Genomic DNA, 16853 nt, shown 5'->3' with positions numbered 1-16853 from the left:
AGGGTATACAAATGCTAGGCCCCAAGAGGCAGGTTTGGTGGTTGTCGACCATTTAGGGGAGTAGGTGGCAGCTTGTTAGTAGCTGTCCTCAAAGAAGAAACAAGAAGAAAAAAATTAGATCCAAGGATCTCTCTCTCTCTCCCTCTCTCCCCGTCATCTCTCTCTCTCCTCTATCCTTCTTTCTCTCCTATCCAGTGACAGGGAGTTAAATGGAGCAATAAAGACTGGGGAAAAAGAACCCACCAAGTAGCAAAAACCAGTTACAAGCGAAGAAGAGGTAAGAAATTAGATTCAGGGATTCTGCATGTGTGTCTGTCTGTCTTTGTCTCTGTCTCTGTGTCTCTTTTTCTCCTTTCTCCTTCTTTTTCTCCTATCTAGTGAGTGAAACCAGGGGAGTAAAGTATGAAAAAGAGAAGAACCCACAAAGTAGCAAAGACTAGATGCACCCTTCAAGCAGAGGCCCCTTCAAGCAAGTTCATGTGTATGTGCGTTAAGTATCAGTAGCCACTGTTGAGCAAATAAGATTTCACAGACAGTCTGGTGCTCTAGTTTCTTAAGGGGTGCAGGGCCTTGGGGTCATGGTAGCTCTGTGCCCTCGTGGGGATACACAGGGCTGAACGTGTGTTGGACACATTCTGTCAGGCGCCTGCAACACCAGTGCTCACCCTGGGCAGTAGATCTTCCCTCTCCTGACCTGGGCCCTGGCCAGAGGCAGCCTAATGGGAGAGAGTGCCTCGGCCTTAGCAGATGGTCCCAGGGATCTCCATCCTGTTGAGATCCACAGGACAGCCTGACACTAAGAGGATCCTGCTGGTAGGTCCCGCTGCCTCCTCGGTGAAGTCTCCTCAAGCTTGCCACAAACATCTGGGCATCTGGCAAGTGGAGACCTGGGAGAGATGGGAGGGTCCTGGGCCAGTGAAGTCCTGGGTCCGACTCACCCAGGCCTGGTGGGGAGGAGCGCCTTATTGGTGGCTTAAGAGCGCACATCTCATGGCTCACATTGAAAGCACGCCCTAACCTCACTCAGTCTCCACAGTTCCAATACCTCCTCCTCCACCCCAGGAAGAAAAGAAAACAGGCTCTGCCCATTTCAGGACAACAGCGATAGGGTGAGGTCTAGAGTACTCGCTGATAGGTCTGTCTCTAGCTGCCAGGTGCAGGGCTCACACCCCACCCCAAGAGTCCCGGGGCCACCAGCCTGGTAGGAAGAAACAACTTACCCTGTTGCTCTCAGCCACCCTCTGTGCAGCCTCACGGGCCATGGCCTTGGCGACGGTGGTCGACACAGGGGCTCCCTGTGGCTGAGGAAGGATCCGGCTGGGTGAAGGTGACCTTCTGCCTGGGCCGGCGCTATGCATGTCAGGTGGCTCCAACATGTGGCCGTGGGTGGGTCCGGGTGTCCGGCTCTGCTCCCAGGATTCGTCCACTCTGACGTGGGGGCCCAGGTGCTGGTCTTTGGTATCCGTGTCACTTGCTAATGGCTTTGGTGGGGGAGCAGTCCTCGGGTGGGGGGCTGGAGGCACCAGGAGGTCAGGGGGAATGGTGGCGAGGGCAGAATCCACGGACTCCCCCTGCGCAGACAGGGTGCGCACACTCACGGCCTTGGCCTCCAGGCTTCGCAGCCGTACCAGCTCCACCGCGGTGCTGTCTGCTGTGGGCGCGATGACCTCAGCCACCTGCACACAGACGAAGCCTTGTCACAGACTGTCGGCACGTTCTGACCCAGCGGTGGCCTCTTAAAGCCACATGTCTGGCAGAAGAAGACCAATTATCTTTAGCCCAACATCTGGCCCAGGCCACTGGCAAAGCCGAGATGGGAGCCTCGGACCCAGGTATGCTGTGAGATCACAGGAGCAGAATCTCCTTCCTCCATCTCTGGATCAGATGCAGGGTCTCATGGGACTCTGAAGGGGAGCTTACTTACTGCCCCCGATGGAGGGGAGGGGGAAAGAGTAGAGCAAGTGGGCTTTCTGGAAGTGCGTGGAATCTGCTTTCAAAGATCATAGAACATGCAATGTGAGAGCCTGCAGCCTGCAAGAGGTGAATCAGGTGAGAAGTGGCTAGGGCCCTCACACTCAAGTCAAACAGCCTGGAAAAGGAGAATGTGGTGGCAACGGTTGAGGTGGATTGAGTAGGAATGGTCCCTGGGGGCCCATGGGCTTGACTGCTTAGTCAGCAGGAAGTAGTACTATCAGGAGGTGTGGCCTTGTTGGCAGAAGTCTGTCAGTGCGAATGGGGTTAGGCTTTCAGATGCTCCAGCCAGGCTCAGTATCTTTCTCTTCCTTCTTTCTGTTGATCCAGGCATAGAATTCTCTGCTACCTCTCCAACACCATGTCTGCCTGTGTGTCACCATACTTCATGCCATTTTGTTGATAATGGATTAAATCTCTCAACTTTGAGCCAGCCCCAATTAAATGTTTTCCTTCATAAGAGTTGCCATGGCTAGAACCCCTGCACAGATGTAGCCCATGGCAGCTCAGTGTCCAAGAGAGTTCCCTACTAATGGGAACAGGGACTGTCTCTGGCATGAACTCAGTGGCTGACTCTTTGATCACCTCCCCCCTGAGGGGTAGAGCAGCCTTACCAGGCCACAGAGGAAGACAATGCAACCAGTCCTGATGAGACCTGACAGGCTAGGGTCAGATGGAAGGGGAGGAAGACCTTACCTATCAGGACTGGCGAATGGGAATGGGAGAAGAAGAGAGAGGGAGGGTGGGATTAGGAGAGGAAAAGGGAGAGGGCTATAGCTGGGATACAAAGTGAATAAACTGTAATTAATTAAAAAATAAATTTTAAAAAAGAAGAAAAAAGAGTTGCCATGGTCATGATGTCTCTTCCCAGCAACTGAAACTTTAGCTAAGACAACAGGGTTCTGGTGAACAGAAGCTTCCTAGAGACTTCCTCGGGGTAGAATTTCTGCTTCACGTGCCAGGACATGGGTGGCAGGCTGAGATGGTGGGTTCTCCACTCAATGGAGTCAGAGATGCAACTATTTCTCAGAGTCCAGATCTGGCCACCTGTCACTAGAAGGCTGCTAGGTGGGTCTTAAGTTGACAAAGAGCAGTCTGTTAAAACTGGCAAGCCAATCATTGTCTAGGAGCCTGATGCTGGTGAATTCAGAGGTGAAGTGTCAGTGTTGGGTGGAGCAGGGCATTGGTGAGGGAGGCAGAGAGGACGCGGGACCCAGGTGCGAACCAAAAAAGGAGAGGACTTCTCCACCCTCAGACTTGTGGCAGTCAGTCCCGCAGAGTGACTAGCTGGGATCTCACGAAGGCTGGTGGAGACTTGGAGCTGGAAGATCCTCAATTTCTGCCCCCGAGAATTTGTCCCCTCCCTCCCTAAGCCTGCCCTTGCAAGGGGGGGTTCACACTCCATGCTCACCCTCTGCCCTTTGGCATACACGCCGTATCCTGTGACATTGGCTCCATTGGACAGTCCGGTGGGAGTCAGTGGAGGGGGCTTCCAGGAGACCTGGACAGAGGCAGCTGTGGCCCCAGCGTGGACAGTGACATCTTGTGGCGGGGCTGGGGGTCCTGGAAGGAGAGAAGGAAAGGATGAAGTTAGAGCACGGCCCTTGGGTTTTTTTTCAGTTGGTCTGTCGCCCTTGGAAATGGAGCCACTCATATGACTGACAGAGAGGAGAGGAAAGTAAGGAGAGAGAGTGCCACTAAGAAACTATGGACAGCAAAAGCAAGTATTCAGATGGATGCCAGCCTTAGTCTGGCATTTATTCGCCTGCATCCAGGAAAGGACCCTACTTTGCCTCTGAGAAACCTGCTCTTGTGCCCCCATTGAATGGGCCTCCCTCTGCCAGGGGACTAGGAAGCCAAGCGTTCTTGGATGGTTCCAGAGGAAAGATAACGCTTGTACACTTCTCTTCCCACCTCTCTTAATCCTTCTCCTCCTGGCTGTTACACCCCCCTTCTCTTCATGTTCATCATCAGACTCTAGAGACAGCAACCTTTGACCTCATACTACTCATCAAACCATTCTATGGAACTGGGAAAACTCAAATTGAAAGAGCCCAGCCTGGGCTCTCTGATCACCTCCCCCTGAAGGGGGCAGGGGAGAGCCTTACCAGGCCACAGAGGAAGACAATGGAGACAGTCCGGATGAGACCTGATAGACTAGGGTCAGATGGAAGGGGAGGAGGTCCTCCCCTATCAGTGGACTGGGGGAGGGGAATGGGAGAAGAAGAGGGAGGGAGGGTGGGAATGGGAGAAGAAGAGGGAGGGAGGGTGGGATTGGGAGAGAATGAGGGGGGGATGAGGGCAGGGGCTACAGCTGGGACTTAAAGTGAATAAACTATATAAATAAATAAATAAATAAATAAATAGTAAAAAAAAAAAAAGAAGAAGAAGAAGAAGAAAAGTAAAAGAAAAAGAAAGAGCTATATATTGCAAGGGTCCAGACTGCTAGCTTCCTTACAGGCTGACACCTTGTAAACTAAGCTCACTAGGTCTAACAAAAAAAAATTAAAAAAATAAAATAAAATAAAATAAAATAAAATAAAATAAAATAAATGGTGTCCAGAACCACTAATTCAGGTAATAGCTAAGTACTTTCCAGGTTTCCAAGCCATTCCAGTGGCTGTGAAGGAGTTGATCTGCAGCTTGGGGTGGAATTTCCTACTTCTTAATCAAGAGTCCAGATAGCTTCTGTTTGGAAGGAATGTGCTCATGAACTCACGAAGAAGGCGGTACATGTCACAGACCTGTCCAAGGCATCCCAGAAGAGAAACCCCACACTGGGGAAAGTCCACATGCCAGCCATCCTATGCACTTTGCATGCTTCATTACTTGGTCCTCACCTGAGTACTAGGAGTTCTCCACAAGTCATTTTGTAAACGAGGAAACTGTGGCTCAGAAAAGCCACTCTGCTGCCCAATGTTAGAAGCAGAATTCTCTCTAATTGGTACCTGGGCCCCAATGGCACAGGTCCACGGGATCCTACTATGATCAAGATCTCAGAAACTCACCTGCATCAGAGTCCATTTTTCCCTGCTGGCTCATGTGTGACCTTTGTCTAAGGAAGGTGTGTTCAGAATGAGCTTCAAAAGCCAAAGCCCTTCCTTGAGGAGTATTCCAAAGGTGACAGAAGGAATGACAGCTGGCTCATCACAGAGACAATGACAGGTCAACCAAAGGTACAATGGCATCCTCAGAGAAACAAATCATCCAGGACCCAATTCCATAAGCAAATATATTTGAAAGATGGAGGTTACTTTGAGTTACTTTAGCTAAACAAAAGCATAAGGAAATCTAAAGGGAACCCATCTGGGTTAAAAGGAGCTAACAAGTGGGTGGGAATACGGGCTGCAGAAAGGAAGGCAAAAGCACCGCGGTGTAAATGGCAGATGCATTAGGAAAAATGAAAGGCCATTTTTCTCAGATTCCTCACAGAAATCATTATTTGAATAAAGAGAAAAGCAGTGTATTAAGGGCTGTGAAGTATCATGAGCTGTTTGAGCTAAGAAATTGGCTCTGGAAGTGGGGTTGCCCCCCCCCCACTATCTCAGACCCAAGTATGTTTGGCTCAAAATCTCCTCAAAAATCCCCACTGTGGATGAGGCTGGCCTGACTCTGAGAGAGAGAGAGAGAGAGAGAGAGAGAGAGAGAGAGAGAGAGAGAGAGAGAGAGCGCTAAGGGATTAAAAGTACTGTGCCCTGTGAACAGATAGAAGATAAATCATTTCCAGCAAAGTTGACTGTTTATCCCATAGACTAAAAGGGAGAGGAGAGAGAGAGAGAGAGAGAGAGAGAGAGAGAGAGAGAGAGAGAGAGACCAGGGGCTCATACACAGAGAGAAAATTCAACCTGAAGCTGCATCCAAGCTGCCTTAGTTTCCCCAGTCCATTTCTGCTGGATGACTTAAGCCTCTGGTCAGTCCAGCTACCCCAGTCACCTTGGCTGCATTTGACGATGCATCACCATCTACTGACTATATTTAATGAACTCATTCAAATTTGAAATTGCGACTATGGTAATTTTTCTATAGACTGTTTGTATAGAACAGGTACTTACAGCATTGTGAAGGAAAAATATATACGAGCAAAATCAAAAGAGAACTAAAGGACTTGCGTTGTAATTTTAGGCCTTTAAACAACATGCTATGAGGGGGCTACAGCTGGCGTGCAAATCGAATGTAAAAAATATTTTTTTAAAAACAAATAAATATGTTATGTATATATGTATAAAATCAATCTCTAAAAAAATAATACATATGTTATTTACCCCCCCCCCAAATCTATTGAAGACAGAGAATAAAAACAAATAATCTGGAAAACTCTGTAGTTGAGGTTGGGGGTGGCTGGGGTGGCTGGGGTGGATTTGATCAGAACACATTGTACATATGTATAAAGGAATACATAAAAAATATTTTTAAAAAATAGTTAACCCAGGAGAAAGCAAGAAGAGGTTAACAATGATGTAAAGAACAGAAAGGACAGGTGCAAAAAGGCAGACATAGACTTAAATCAAGTCTATGATGAAAAGTAAAAGAGACAGACGTTCCAGTTAAAAATCACAGGTTATCTGGCTCTGGCAACTCAGAGATCCTACTGCACGCTTCTCCTAAGAGGCAGGCTTAAAGTATAGGACTCAGAGAAGCTGAAAGTAAGTGTTAGGAAAATAATACATGTACGTTCTAGCTTAGGAAAACTCCAAACAGCTGGGAGCAGTGGCAGGAACCTATACTCCCAGCCGAGGCAGAGGCAGAGGCAAAGGCAGGTACATCTCTGTGAGTTTGAGTCCAGCCTCCTTTACAAAGTGAGTTCAGGACAGCCAAGGATACACAGAGAAACTCTGTCTGTGGAAAAAAATAAAACTACAAATGCATGACCATCAGACAAAATAAATTTAAAGACCATTAGAGAGAGAGAGAGAGCACTGTTGGTTCTGAAAAAATACCATCAGGGAGAGCTCACACTTTTTTTTCCTCTTCCTTCCTTTTTTTTAAAATTTTTTTTTTTTTGAGACAGGGTTTCTCTGTGTAGACCTGGCTGTCCTGAACTCACTTTGTAGACCATGCTGGCCACGAACTCACAGCAATCTGCCTGCCTTTGCCTCCCTGAGTGCTGGGATTACAGGTGTGCACCACCATGCCCGGCTGAGCTCACACTTTCAAATACATATGCAACTAATAAATAAACTCCAAAATGCATAAAGCAAAAACCAACGTGAAAAACAATTATTGTCTATAACTGATAGGTCAAACAAACAAAACTTAGGGAGAAAATGGAGTGCTGGAAGAGCAATTTGACTGTGTTATCAGTGTTCTTCAAAGCCACAAGGCATACATTGCTTTAAATACAGCAGGAATATTCACCAGGGAAGACAATATCTATTCAGCAGGTTTTAATACGTCTGAACAAACACAAGAAACTCTGTCCAACCTTGAAACAATTAAATTACAAACTCAATAATAGAGACATGTTTTCTTTTTTAACCATCAAAATATTTGGAAACTAACCAGTCTTCTCATAATTAGAGTTATGAAGAATCTGCCTGGATAATCAGAATATACTTAAAAATAACAAAAAAGAACATGTGAAGAGCTATGACTACATAACAAACAATTTCATGTGTCTAAATATTTATATTGAAAACAATATAGTTAGCTCTATTTTACCTAGAAAACATAAGCCAGGACAGAAGAGCATGATAAAGCACAGAATCAATAAAAAAGGAGGACGATGTGATATAGAACCACGAAAAGCAAAACTCAGCCAAGCCAAAAGCTTTAGTCTTGAATCCATCAATAAAATGACAAATGCATTACAATTCTCTTCACAAAAGAGAGGAAAACATAAATTTCCAACAAGAATTCAAAAGGAGGCATGACTATTGATTATAAAGACACTTAAAGGATAATGTAGTCAGCCATGGTGCACACCTTTAATTGCAGCAGAGGCAGGAGGAACTTTGTGAGTTCCAGGCCAGCTAAGGCTATTTCATGAGACCCCGTGGGGGATATTCCTTGAAATACCACAGTTGGCCCATGAGGCCTTAACTATACACAAAGAACTACAGGAAACCAAGGAATGCTAACAGCCAGAGAAATAGTCTTCTCCAGGGCATACCAAATGGCTATCTGACACCAAATGGTCAAACTGAAAACATACAAACAAGGAATACTATGCATACTGAGAAGGCTGCATTTTGGATATATGTGTATGCACATATTTGTATGAATGTGAACATATGTGTCTGTGTGTTGTGTAACATGCAACATGTAATAATGGAATTAATTAATAAAAGCAATTAATGGAAAATAGAAGCCATGAATTAAAAAAAGAGCAAGGAGGGGTATATGGGCTGGTTTGAAGAGAGGAAAAGGAAGAGATGGATGATGTGAAGAAAGAAATGTACTTAACCCAAACTGACAAATGAGAAGATACAAAAGCTAAATAACCTGTGTCTATCGATTACCTTAAACTTGAAACTTTTGATACCTCTTCAAAGAAAACAATTGGTCTGTGTGCCTGTAGTATCAAATGTTAAAAGGAGACAGTAGTGATGCTACTAAAAACTGCAGAGGCACTTGAAGATGACAGGATTCCCCAGTTACTGCATGAGACAGCAGAGGCCTGGTACTCAAACGAAAAAAACATCACAAAAAATTTACGTGAATATACTTCGTGAACATAGAAGCAAAAATCCCCAATGAGTTTGGAGAGATGGTTCAGTGGTCAGGAGTACCTGTTGCTCTTCCAGAGGACCCGAGTCCAGTTCTCAGCACCCACATCAGGTGGCTCTCAGCCACTTGTAACATTGGCTTCTGGGGATCTGATGACCTCTTCTAATTCCCTGGATAACTGGAAACATACATACCCCCCACACACACACACAAAGTACTCATAATTTTTAAAAAATAAATCATTTAAAACAAGTCTCATCTAACCATAAATACTAAACAAAGTTCAACCCTGGAAGTGTAAAGTTATTTAATATTCAAAAGTAGATAACATCCCAAAGACTCATACTCCAACCAAGGACTATTCATGGAGATAACCTAGAACCCCTGCACAGATGTAGCCCATGGCAGTTTAGTGTCCAAGTGGGTTACATAGTGATGGGAAGAGGGACTGCCTCTGACATAAACTGATTGGCCTGCTCTTTGATCACCTCCAACTGAGGGGGGAACAGTCTTACCAGGCCACAGAAGAAGACAATGCAGTCATTCCTGATGTGATCTGATAGACCAAGATCAGAAGGAAGGAGAGGAGGACCTCCCCTATCAGTGGACGTGGGGAGGAGCATGCATGCAGAAAGGGGAGGTAGGGTGGGAGCAGGAGGGGGAGGAGGGAGATGCGTATGGGGGGATACAAAATGAATAAAGTGTAATTAATAAAAAAATAAGTAGATAACCATCACATTAACTGAATAAAGAATAATCATGACTTGATACATAGAGAGATGGCACTTAATGAAAATTTAATTCAATCTTGATAAAATTCTGGGTACACTGGGGACAGAAAGCAAGTGTCAAACTCTAATGAAGAGCAGTGTTCTAGTTTCCTTTCTGTCATCGTGATAACATACTGACAAAAAACAATTTGGGTGAGGAAAGGGTTTATTTGACTTATACTTCTATACTTACCCCATCACTGAGGGAATTCATACCAGAAACTCAAGCAGGAACTTGATCCAGAAGCCATCACTGATTACTGGCTGGCTCTTTGTCTCATACTTTGCTGGCTTCCGTATACAGCCTAGAACTACCTGCCTAGGGAATGGTGCCTCCTACAGTGGGCTGGGACTGCTTATATTAATTAACGAGCAAGACAATTTCCCCCAGACATGCGCCCATTGGCCAATCTGGTCTAAGCAACTCCTCAGGACTCTCCTCCAACATGACGACAGCCAAGTTGACAGCTAAAGCTAACTAGAGTGCACAGTTACAGAGTTCCTGTGACCAAAGGCCAACATTAAACAATTCCATAGTCTTTCATTCATCCAAAAGCCAGAAACAAGGCAATAATGGCCAGCAGAAATCATAAACCAGTGACAAGGCTTTCTTATATCAGAACCTGGTTGCAAGTACAGGACTCATTTTGGTCTCATTATAGTGTCTCATGGGAGACATGAACAGGGACACTCCCCTCCTCTCTCACCATGCATCCCCTTTCTCTGGGACCAACTTCACCCTCACTCCCAGAACACCTCTCATAGGCAGGCTGCAAAAAAAGGCCCACAGTGAGAGAGCCAATGAGCATTTCTTTACAGCTTCCCTTAACCAGAGACCTGTCCATGGGTGTGACCAAGTTTTCATGACCTAATTTGGTTTCTTTCTCATCTTCTCCCTGAGGACAGTACACTGGGCTGCTGGGACACCACCAAGTCTTTTATTATTCTCTAGAATATAAAAACACCCTTAAGTATATATACACACACGTATGTGCTGTGTACTTGTGTGGGCTGCCTCTGCCTTCAGAGGCCTACTAAGGTGCACACAGCAGCCACCGGTATCACAAGCACTCAGGAGACTGAAGCAGCAGCTCCCTGATGTGAGAATGCTGGATCCTGTCTATACCAGAGTAGACCTCCAGAGCCTGGTGTGTTCTGTCCCCAAGATTATTGGAGAGGGTGGAAAAGAGCACACTCTCTCCCACTTATAGCCAAGAAGGCAGGGGAGGGATAGATTTGCCCTGTGGAAGCATCAGGGGACAACTTCATGCTTTGCACCGTCCATCAGTAAGCATTTATTTATAATCAAAACCAAGAAAGAAGAGACATTAGAAGCTGTGGGCTCTTCAATTCATGATCCACGTGTTGTTGGAGGTGGTATGAGATGTAGGGTGTGGATTTTCAGTCCCAGAGGTGGCCTCATCCCCTCCCATCTATTACATGACAGCCCCTGATAGGACCAAGTGCTAAGGGCACAGCCCCAAATGCTCTCCAAGAGCCAATGTAAACCCATGGTCAGGTACCCACACTCTGAACCTCCCAGGGGATTTGAGGGTTGTCAGGGATAACACAGACTCCTGTGGTTACCCCCATGAGGATATGACTCACCTGCAGGCAGAGTGGAGAACTCCACACAGGCCTCCTTCTTCTCCCTCTGCTCCAGTGGCAGCTGCCAGGGCATCTGGTGTGGCTGAGCCAAAACCTTCACCTTGTAGGCCATATTAGGCCTGAGGTTGAAGAACTGATACTTGTACCTGGCCGCCTTCACAACGTCCAGTTCCTCCTCGTTGAGGAAGATGACATGGCTGTAGTTGCTGTTGGTAGGTAGCCATGAGAGCTGGGCAGAGATCTGTGTGATGTTGTCCACACGCAACTGGGATGGGGCCACCACCACATCCTTGCCCACCAGCAGCGTGCACTGCAGCTCGTCCGAGTTGCCCCGGCTCGTGACACACTGCACAGAGATGCGGTAGGTGCAGGCGGCCGTGTTAAGTTTCTCGATTAGCGCCTTAGTTCTCCTACCCAGGGCGAGGCTCATGCGCAACTCCTTGTCCACCAGCACATTGTAACTACTCACGGTGCCCCAGCCGGGCGGTACAGCAGGGGGCTCCCAGCCCACGATGACACTTTTGGCAAGCTGTTTGATAAGGGTGATTTTCCTAGGGTAAGGCACAATGTCTTCTCCGATGTCGTCAATGTTCACGTCCAGACTTCCCCCACCGTTGTCGGTGAGGCCGGAGTCCGCATGAGTTGGGGAGTGAAGGTGGAGGATGCTGTCACGCTCCAGGCTGATGCCACTGTGGTTGAGAAAGTTCTGGTCCTGTTCACTCCCCAGAGTCCCAGCCAACCTCGACTCATTGTCCTGGATAAAATCCACAAAGTTGGAGGGCACCAAGCCCCTCTGCCCATCCAGAAGCTCTCCTGTTGGATACAAGGACAGACATTACTCACCATACTCCAGGACCCTGGGCCCATAGCACTGGCACAAAGCAAGGTGTCCCAGAAGTCCACATACCTGTCCCCTCTGGACCCTGTCTGCAATAACCCCATCCATCACCACATTTGCTTTCCTCCATCACCCCTATGAGAATTTGGGTGTGCACATCAAGCTCATGCCCGGAAGCTCTTCACTAAGGAGTGGGAACTCATGCTGACTGAATGCCCAGGACTGGGATAAGACTGGGATAAGCCTGGCACACAGCTGGTGCTCAGTAAATGCTAAGTAACACGCCAAATCTATGGCTTTGGGAGATCAATAAATGCCTGTCATTTTTGATCCTGTGATCGTGTGAATAGGGATTTGAAGGTAGCTTCCTACTGAGTAAGTCACTGAAGCAACTGTGTTCCTAGAGTTCACCTCATGGGAAAGGAAAACACTAGATTGGACATGAGAGTCATCTTTAAGTTGTATGGAATAAGCAAATGCTATACAGGTGGCTTCTGTAGAGCAACACACACACACACACACACACACACACACTTGATTAATGGGCTCAAATGGATGCTCATGGCAGAAGTTCCCAGGAGAAACTATGTAGAAGAGCTGTGTCTTCCCCATTCATCACAGTCTATCTTCCAAGAGAGGCCAGGTGATCCTAGGATCTTCCTCACCTGACCTCCCTGCCTTGCAGGAATCTGTGAGGTGGCCTATAGAGGGCAGGTCTGGCACTTAATTAGGATTTTCATTCTGTTCCTTACCTCTACTTAGGGTATGGGTCTTAAGGCAGTCATTCTTTTGTACCAAAGACAGTCTGGAACACGGAAGAGGTAATAGCAACAATAATGATGGCGGTGATGGTGGAAGTGGTAATGGTGGTGCTGCTGCAGATGGTGGTGCTGGTGACAATGGCAACAAGTGCGGTGGGGATGGCACCTATGACAATTCTTATAGTTGTGATGTTAATGTACTTTGTGCTGGTGGTGGTGCTAGAGAGGGAGGTGATGAGGGCGATTATGATGGTGGTGATAACAAGTATGGGAATGGGTATGGTGGTGGTGGCAGTGGTGATGACATTTACTGAGCTGTGTGCCAGGCTACATTCCGAGTACTTCCTAGCACTTGTGTACTTCTGAGCACTGTGTGACAGAAGCAAGTCCCATTGTCACATTGACCAGAAAAGCTTGAGTTTAGAAACCCCTCTGAATGAGGCCCTTGGAGCCTTTAGCTGGGCATAAATCATGATGGGAAAATTTCAGGGACTTCAACCAGGCCATCTGCCAGTGGAACTGCACATTCTGTTGACCCTGCAGTGAGCACTTCGGGGGAATGCTCATCCAGAGTCACAGTGCTTCCCAGGGGGAGGGCTGCCCACCCGCCCAGCCTCAGCTTATGATATCACAGGAACAACACAACCTCCCATGAGCGGACATCTGAAAAGCCAGGCCCAGAGCTCCCAGGCACTCTGAGAAACAATCCAAGCTCATGCAAGAGAAAACTAACTCAACAAAAGTCCCTCCTGCTCAAGAGATAAGGGTGAGATGAGGCTTTCCCACAAAAAAAAAAAAAAAAAAGAATCAGAAAGTGGGCGCCTGGAGAGATGACTCAGTGCTTAAGAGCACGGGTGCTCCTCCAGGAGACCAGGGTTCAATGCCCAGCACCCACACCATGACTTAGACACACCTGCAACTCTAGTTTCAGGAGATCTGGTGCCCCCTTCAGGCCTTCACAGGCACTGCACACATGTGGTGCGTAGTCTTAAAATGCAGACAAAATGCTCATATACATAAAATTAAAATTAAAATAAAACCATAAAGCTGCTTGTGGAAACCAGGGCAGTAGTGCCACTGTCAGGCTAAAAGCCAACAAAACAGAAGCCTTCTGGGTGGACAGCGCCCAGTTCCTGTCTGTAAACCCTAGGGAAGTGGTTCTCAACCTTTCTAATGCTGTGACACTTTAAGACAGTTCCTTGTGTTGTGGTGACCCCCAGCTGTAAAATTATTTTTGGTGCTGTAACTTGACACTGCTATGAATCATAATGTAGATATCTACTATGCAGGATATCTGATGGGTGACCCTCAGTCGGCTTGCCACTGCGTGGAATGTGAGAGGATGGTCAGGGTATGAGCCTGGACCCTTAAACCAATGAGAGTCTTAAGTCCCCTGTCCTCAAAAGACAGAAAAGACCTTTTTAAATGTTTCTCTTGGTAGAGCATGTGCAGGATCTATAGTCTGCTGTTGGCAGGCGTTCTCACTGTGTATGTTAAAGGCCACCTAGGGAGAAGTCCCAGTGCATAGGAGGTAGCACCCAGGCTATGCGCAAACAGGACATGATTTTAAAGGGGGCTTGAGCATCCTTGAAGTTGAACATCAAACTCTTCCTCATGGATAGTAGGAGCTTCTATCAGAATCAGTGTCAGCACACAGCTGCCCCTCAGTTCTACCAGGATAAACGCTCAAGGCTCCCAAGTGTCAGCCATCTACTGCCATTAACACCTAGGAAGCCAGCTCCACTCTCCAGGCAATCATCGCAGAGGGAGGCTGGGACCTCTGGGGTCAGGGAGAGACAGAACAGAGAGCAAGCATCTCCCAGGGCCCTGGCAAGCCAGTCATCTGCATGGACCAAGCCAGTGCCCACCAACTGCAGCAAATCCACAGACCTTCATAGAACCCATCCTCATCCATGTCCCCATAGACGTAGAGGTACTTTCCAGCCGTGAGAGGCAGTTCAGCTTCCGGGTTCTCATTGGGTCCATCGAAGGGGTTGTAACTATGGGAAGAAGCAGTTTACACGTTAGTAGCCCTGGCCAGGGTCTGCCGGCATGTGGTTCTTCATGTCTGTTACATCACAAATGGTGCCCAACTCATGCTAATGAGACCCTATGCCTCCTCTCAAGTTTCCTCTTGGCTAGATCACACCAACAGGTGAAAGGTAATTGTGCAGCCACTGAGGTCCCTTTGGGTCTGTGGACATCTTGTCCAAACATCTTGTTCCCAAGTGTCTCTTTCCCCTAAACAATACATTTCCAAAGTAATGAGCTAGCCCGAAGAAAGAGAATGCTATTGCTTTTATTTTATATTATTTGTTTCTTTATCTGTATGTGTCTGGGTGTGTATATATGCACACCTTTGTTCAGTGAGTGTCTGCAGATGAGGACACTGGATCCCCTTGAGCCAGAGTTATAGGCAACTGTGAACTGCCTGAAGTGGGTACTTGGAGTTGAACCGGGGTCCTCTGGAAGGGCATTGAGTGCTCTTGACGGCTGAACCGTCTTTATGGCCCAAGTATGTCGTCTTTAAATATGTCTTAACTCACTGAGGTAAAACAACGTTATACATACTAGTCAACATTTTCTGCCTTACAATGTAGCATACTCATAAAGTCTGCCATCGCCTTTTCCTTTATGTGTAGTATTCCACTGTTGAGATCACCAAACTTATTGACATTTCCCAATGTCACATGTAGTCATTGATTCTAATGCCTGGCTAATGTATTCAGTGTCCCAGCAAATGTCCTTACGACATATCTTTGTACACTTTCACAAAGGAAAAAAAAATCAAGAAACTGCATTTGTTTGATCGACTGTGTGCCCTACTGAGTACTTTTAAAATGTGATGGCTGGGATTTCTGCTAGCTTATAGAGGTGGAGAATGAGAGGCGTCAATGAAGGCCCTGGGCTCAGTCTCCCCTGGGCATTCTGTTTGCCACCTGTTGTGTGCTGCCCCTCATAAAGATCTGTCACAAGCCTCAGTTCCTGGTCTCTGTGAATGTGGCCTCCTTTGCAATGAGGTCCTTGCACATGTCCCCAAGGTGAGAAGCCATTCTACTCACCAGGGTGAATATTAATACCTGAGACACACGAACACACAGTGAAGAGGGGCCCATGGGAAGGTCGAGACAGAGACTAGATACAGCAACAAGCAAAGGGCACTGAGACCACCAGCACTTGAGAAATGCCCAAGATGCACTTTAGAGTCTTCCTGGAGCCATGACTGTGGGGTACCCTAGTTCATCATGACCTTTGGAGCTGAGAGAGCAAACCCCTGTGGGCCTAGTTTGAGACACTGAATCATAGCAGCTGATGGGGGGCAGAGCAGGGAAGAACAGGGAGAATTCGGGGGGAGGAAGTTGTGCACTCATGCCTCTCACCTGCTTCTTCTGCCCCAACACTCAGTGTGGGGGTGGGGCATCACATCCCTACCTGTAGCGGGCGACACACAGGTGCACCTTCCCCGAGCTGCTTTGCTTGGAGTTGTTAGAGTTCCGGTCATTGTCCATCTGCGAGGCAGTGATCGTAGCTTCCACTTAGTGACACTAAAGACTGCATGTTCCCCACCACCACCACCACCACAGTGACATGACACCTTCCATGGTGACATTCAGGAAGTCGGCCTGCAGCTCCACTGGGCCCCATCAGGAAAGCGGCCCAATCTGTGAAACTCTCGTGAAATGGGAACTGCCTCCATAGACCTTTGCTGGGAATCCTAGACTAAACATCAGCAGAGACTTGGGTGCCCTCCCCCTGTACTGTAACCTAAGACACCTGAATCATGCCAAGCAGCTTGTGGAAGAGAGGGGTGACCACATTCTCTGCTTCTGGGGGCTTTTGTTATGGAGGACCACAGTTGCCATGTCCAGTGGCGTTCAGTAAGCAGGAAGCCCTACATTAAAGGAGAGGCCAGGAGTCCTCTCACTTCATACTTGCCCCCTGCTGTCAAGGGTTCTGCAGAACTTAAGGACATGCCCCCAGAGCTCTCTACTGCAATAATCCCAGGAGCATGCACTCTTTCCTCAGAAGGATAAAGGGGAAATTGAATAGCAGTGTCCTGGAGAAGGCAAGCTCCTCTCTCATCCCATCTCTGAAATGTCTTTCTCTGTGTGAAAGACAGAGTGGTCCCTTGTGGTACCAATCAAGCCACACCACTTCCTCCTCGGAGCCCCCCAGCACCACCCTGTGTGATGCACGTAGATACTAATACTGATCCTGTGACCAAAGCTACACCTACAC

The 16853-nt window shown here is 47.4% G+C and overlaps 1 protein-coding gene across 12 annotated transcripts in view; it reads right to left on the bottom strand.

Moving 5' to 3' along the window:
* Rimbp2 (RIMS binding protein 2) overlaps positions 1 to 16853 on the bottom strand; it is a 175549-nt gene that overhangs the window by 28833 nt on the left and 129863 nt on the right. For all 12 annotated transcript variants that reach the window (XM_060382288.1, XM_060382287.1, XM_060382289.1 and 9 more), the window contains 5 exons: positions 16047 to 16123; positions 14505 to 14614; positions 11016 to 11828; positions 3383 to 3534; positions 1221 to 1676 (listed from right to left, as the gene is read on the bottom strand). In XM_060382288.1, coding sequence (XP_060238271.1) covers positions 1221 to 1676; positions 3383 to 3534; positions 11016 to 11828; positions 14505 to 14614; positions 16047 to 16123 — 1608 coding nt within the window. The remainder of the gene's footprint in view (positions 1 to 1220; positions 1677 to 3382; positions 3535 to 11015; positions 11829 to 14504; positions 14615 to 16046; positions 16124 to 16853) is intronic.

This window comes from Meriones unguiculatus, chromosome 4, assembly GCF_030254825.1.
Source record: "Meriones unguiculatus strain TT.TT164.6M chromosome 4, Bangor_MerUng_6.1, whole genome shotgun sequence".
Classification (NCBI taxonomy): Eukaryota; Metazoa; Chordata; class Mammalia; order Rodentia; family Muridae; genus Meriones; species Meriones unguiculatus.
This window is presented reverse-complemented; position numbering and strand designations above follow the sequence as displayed.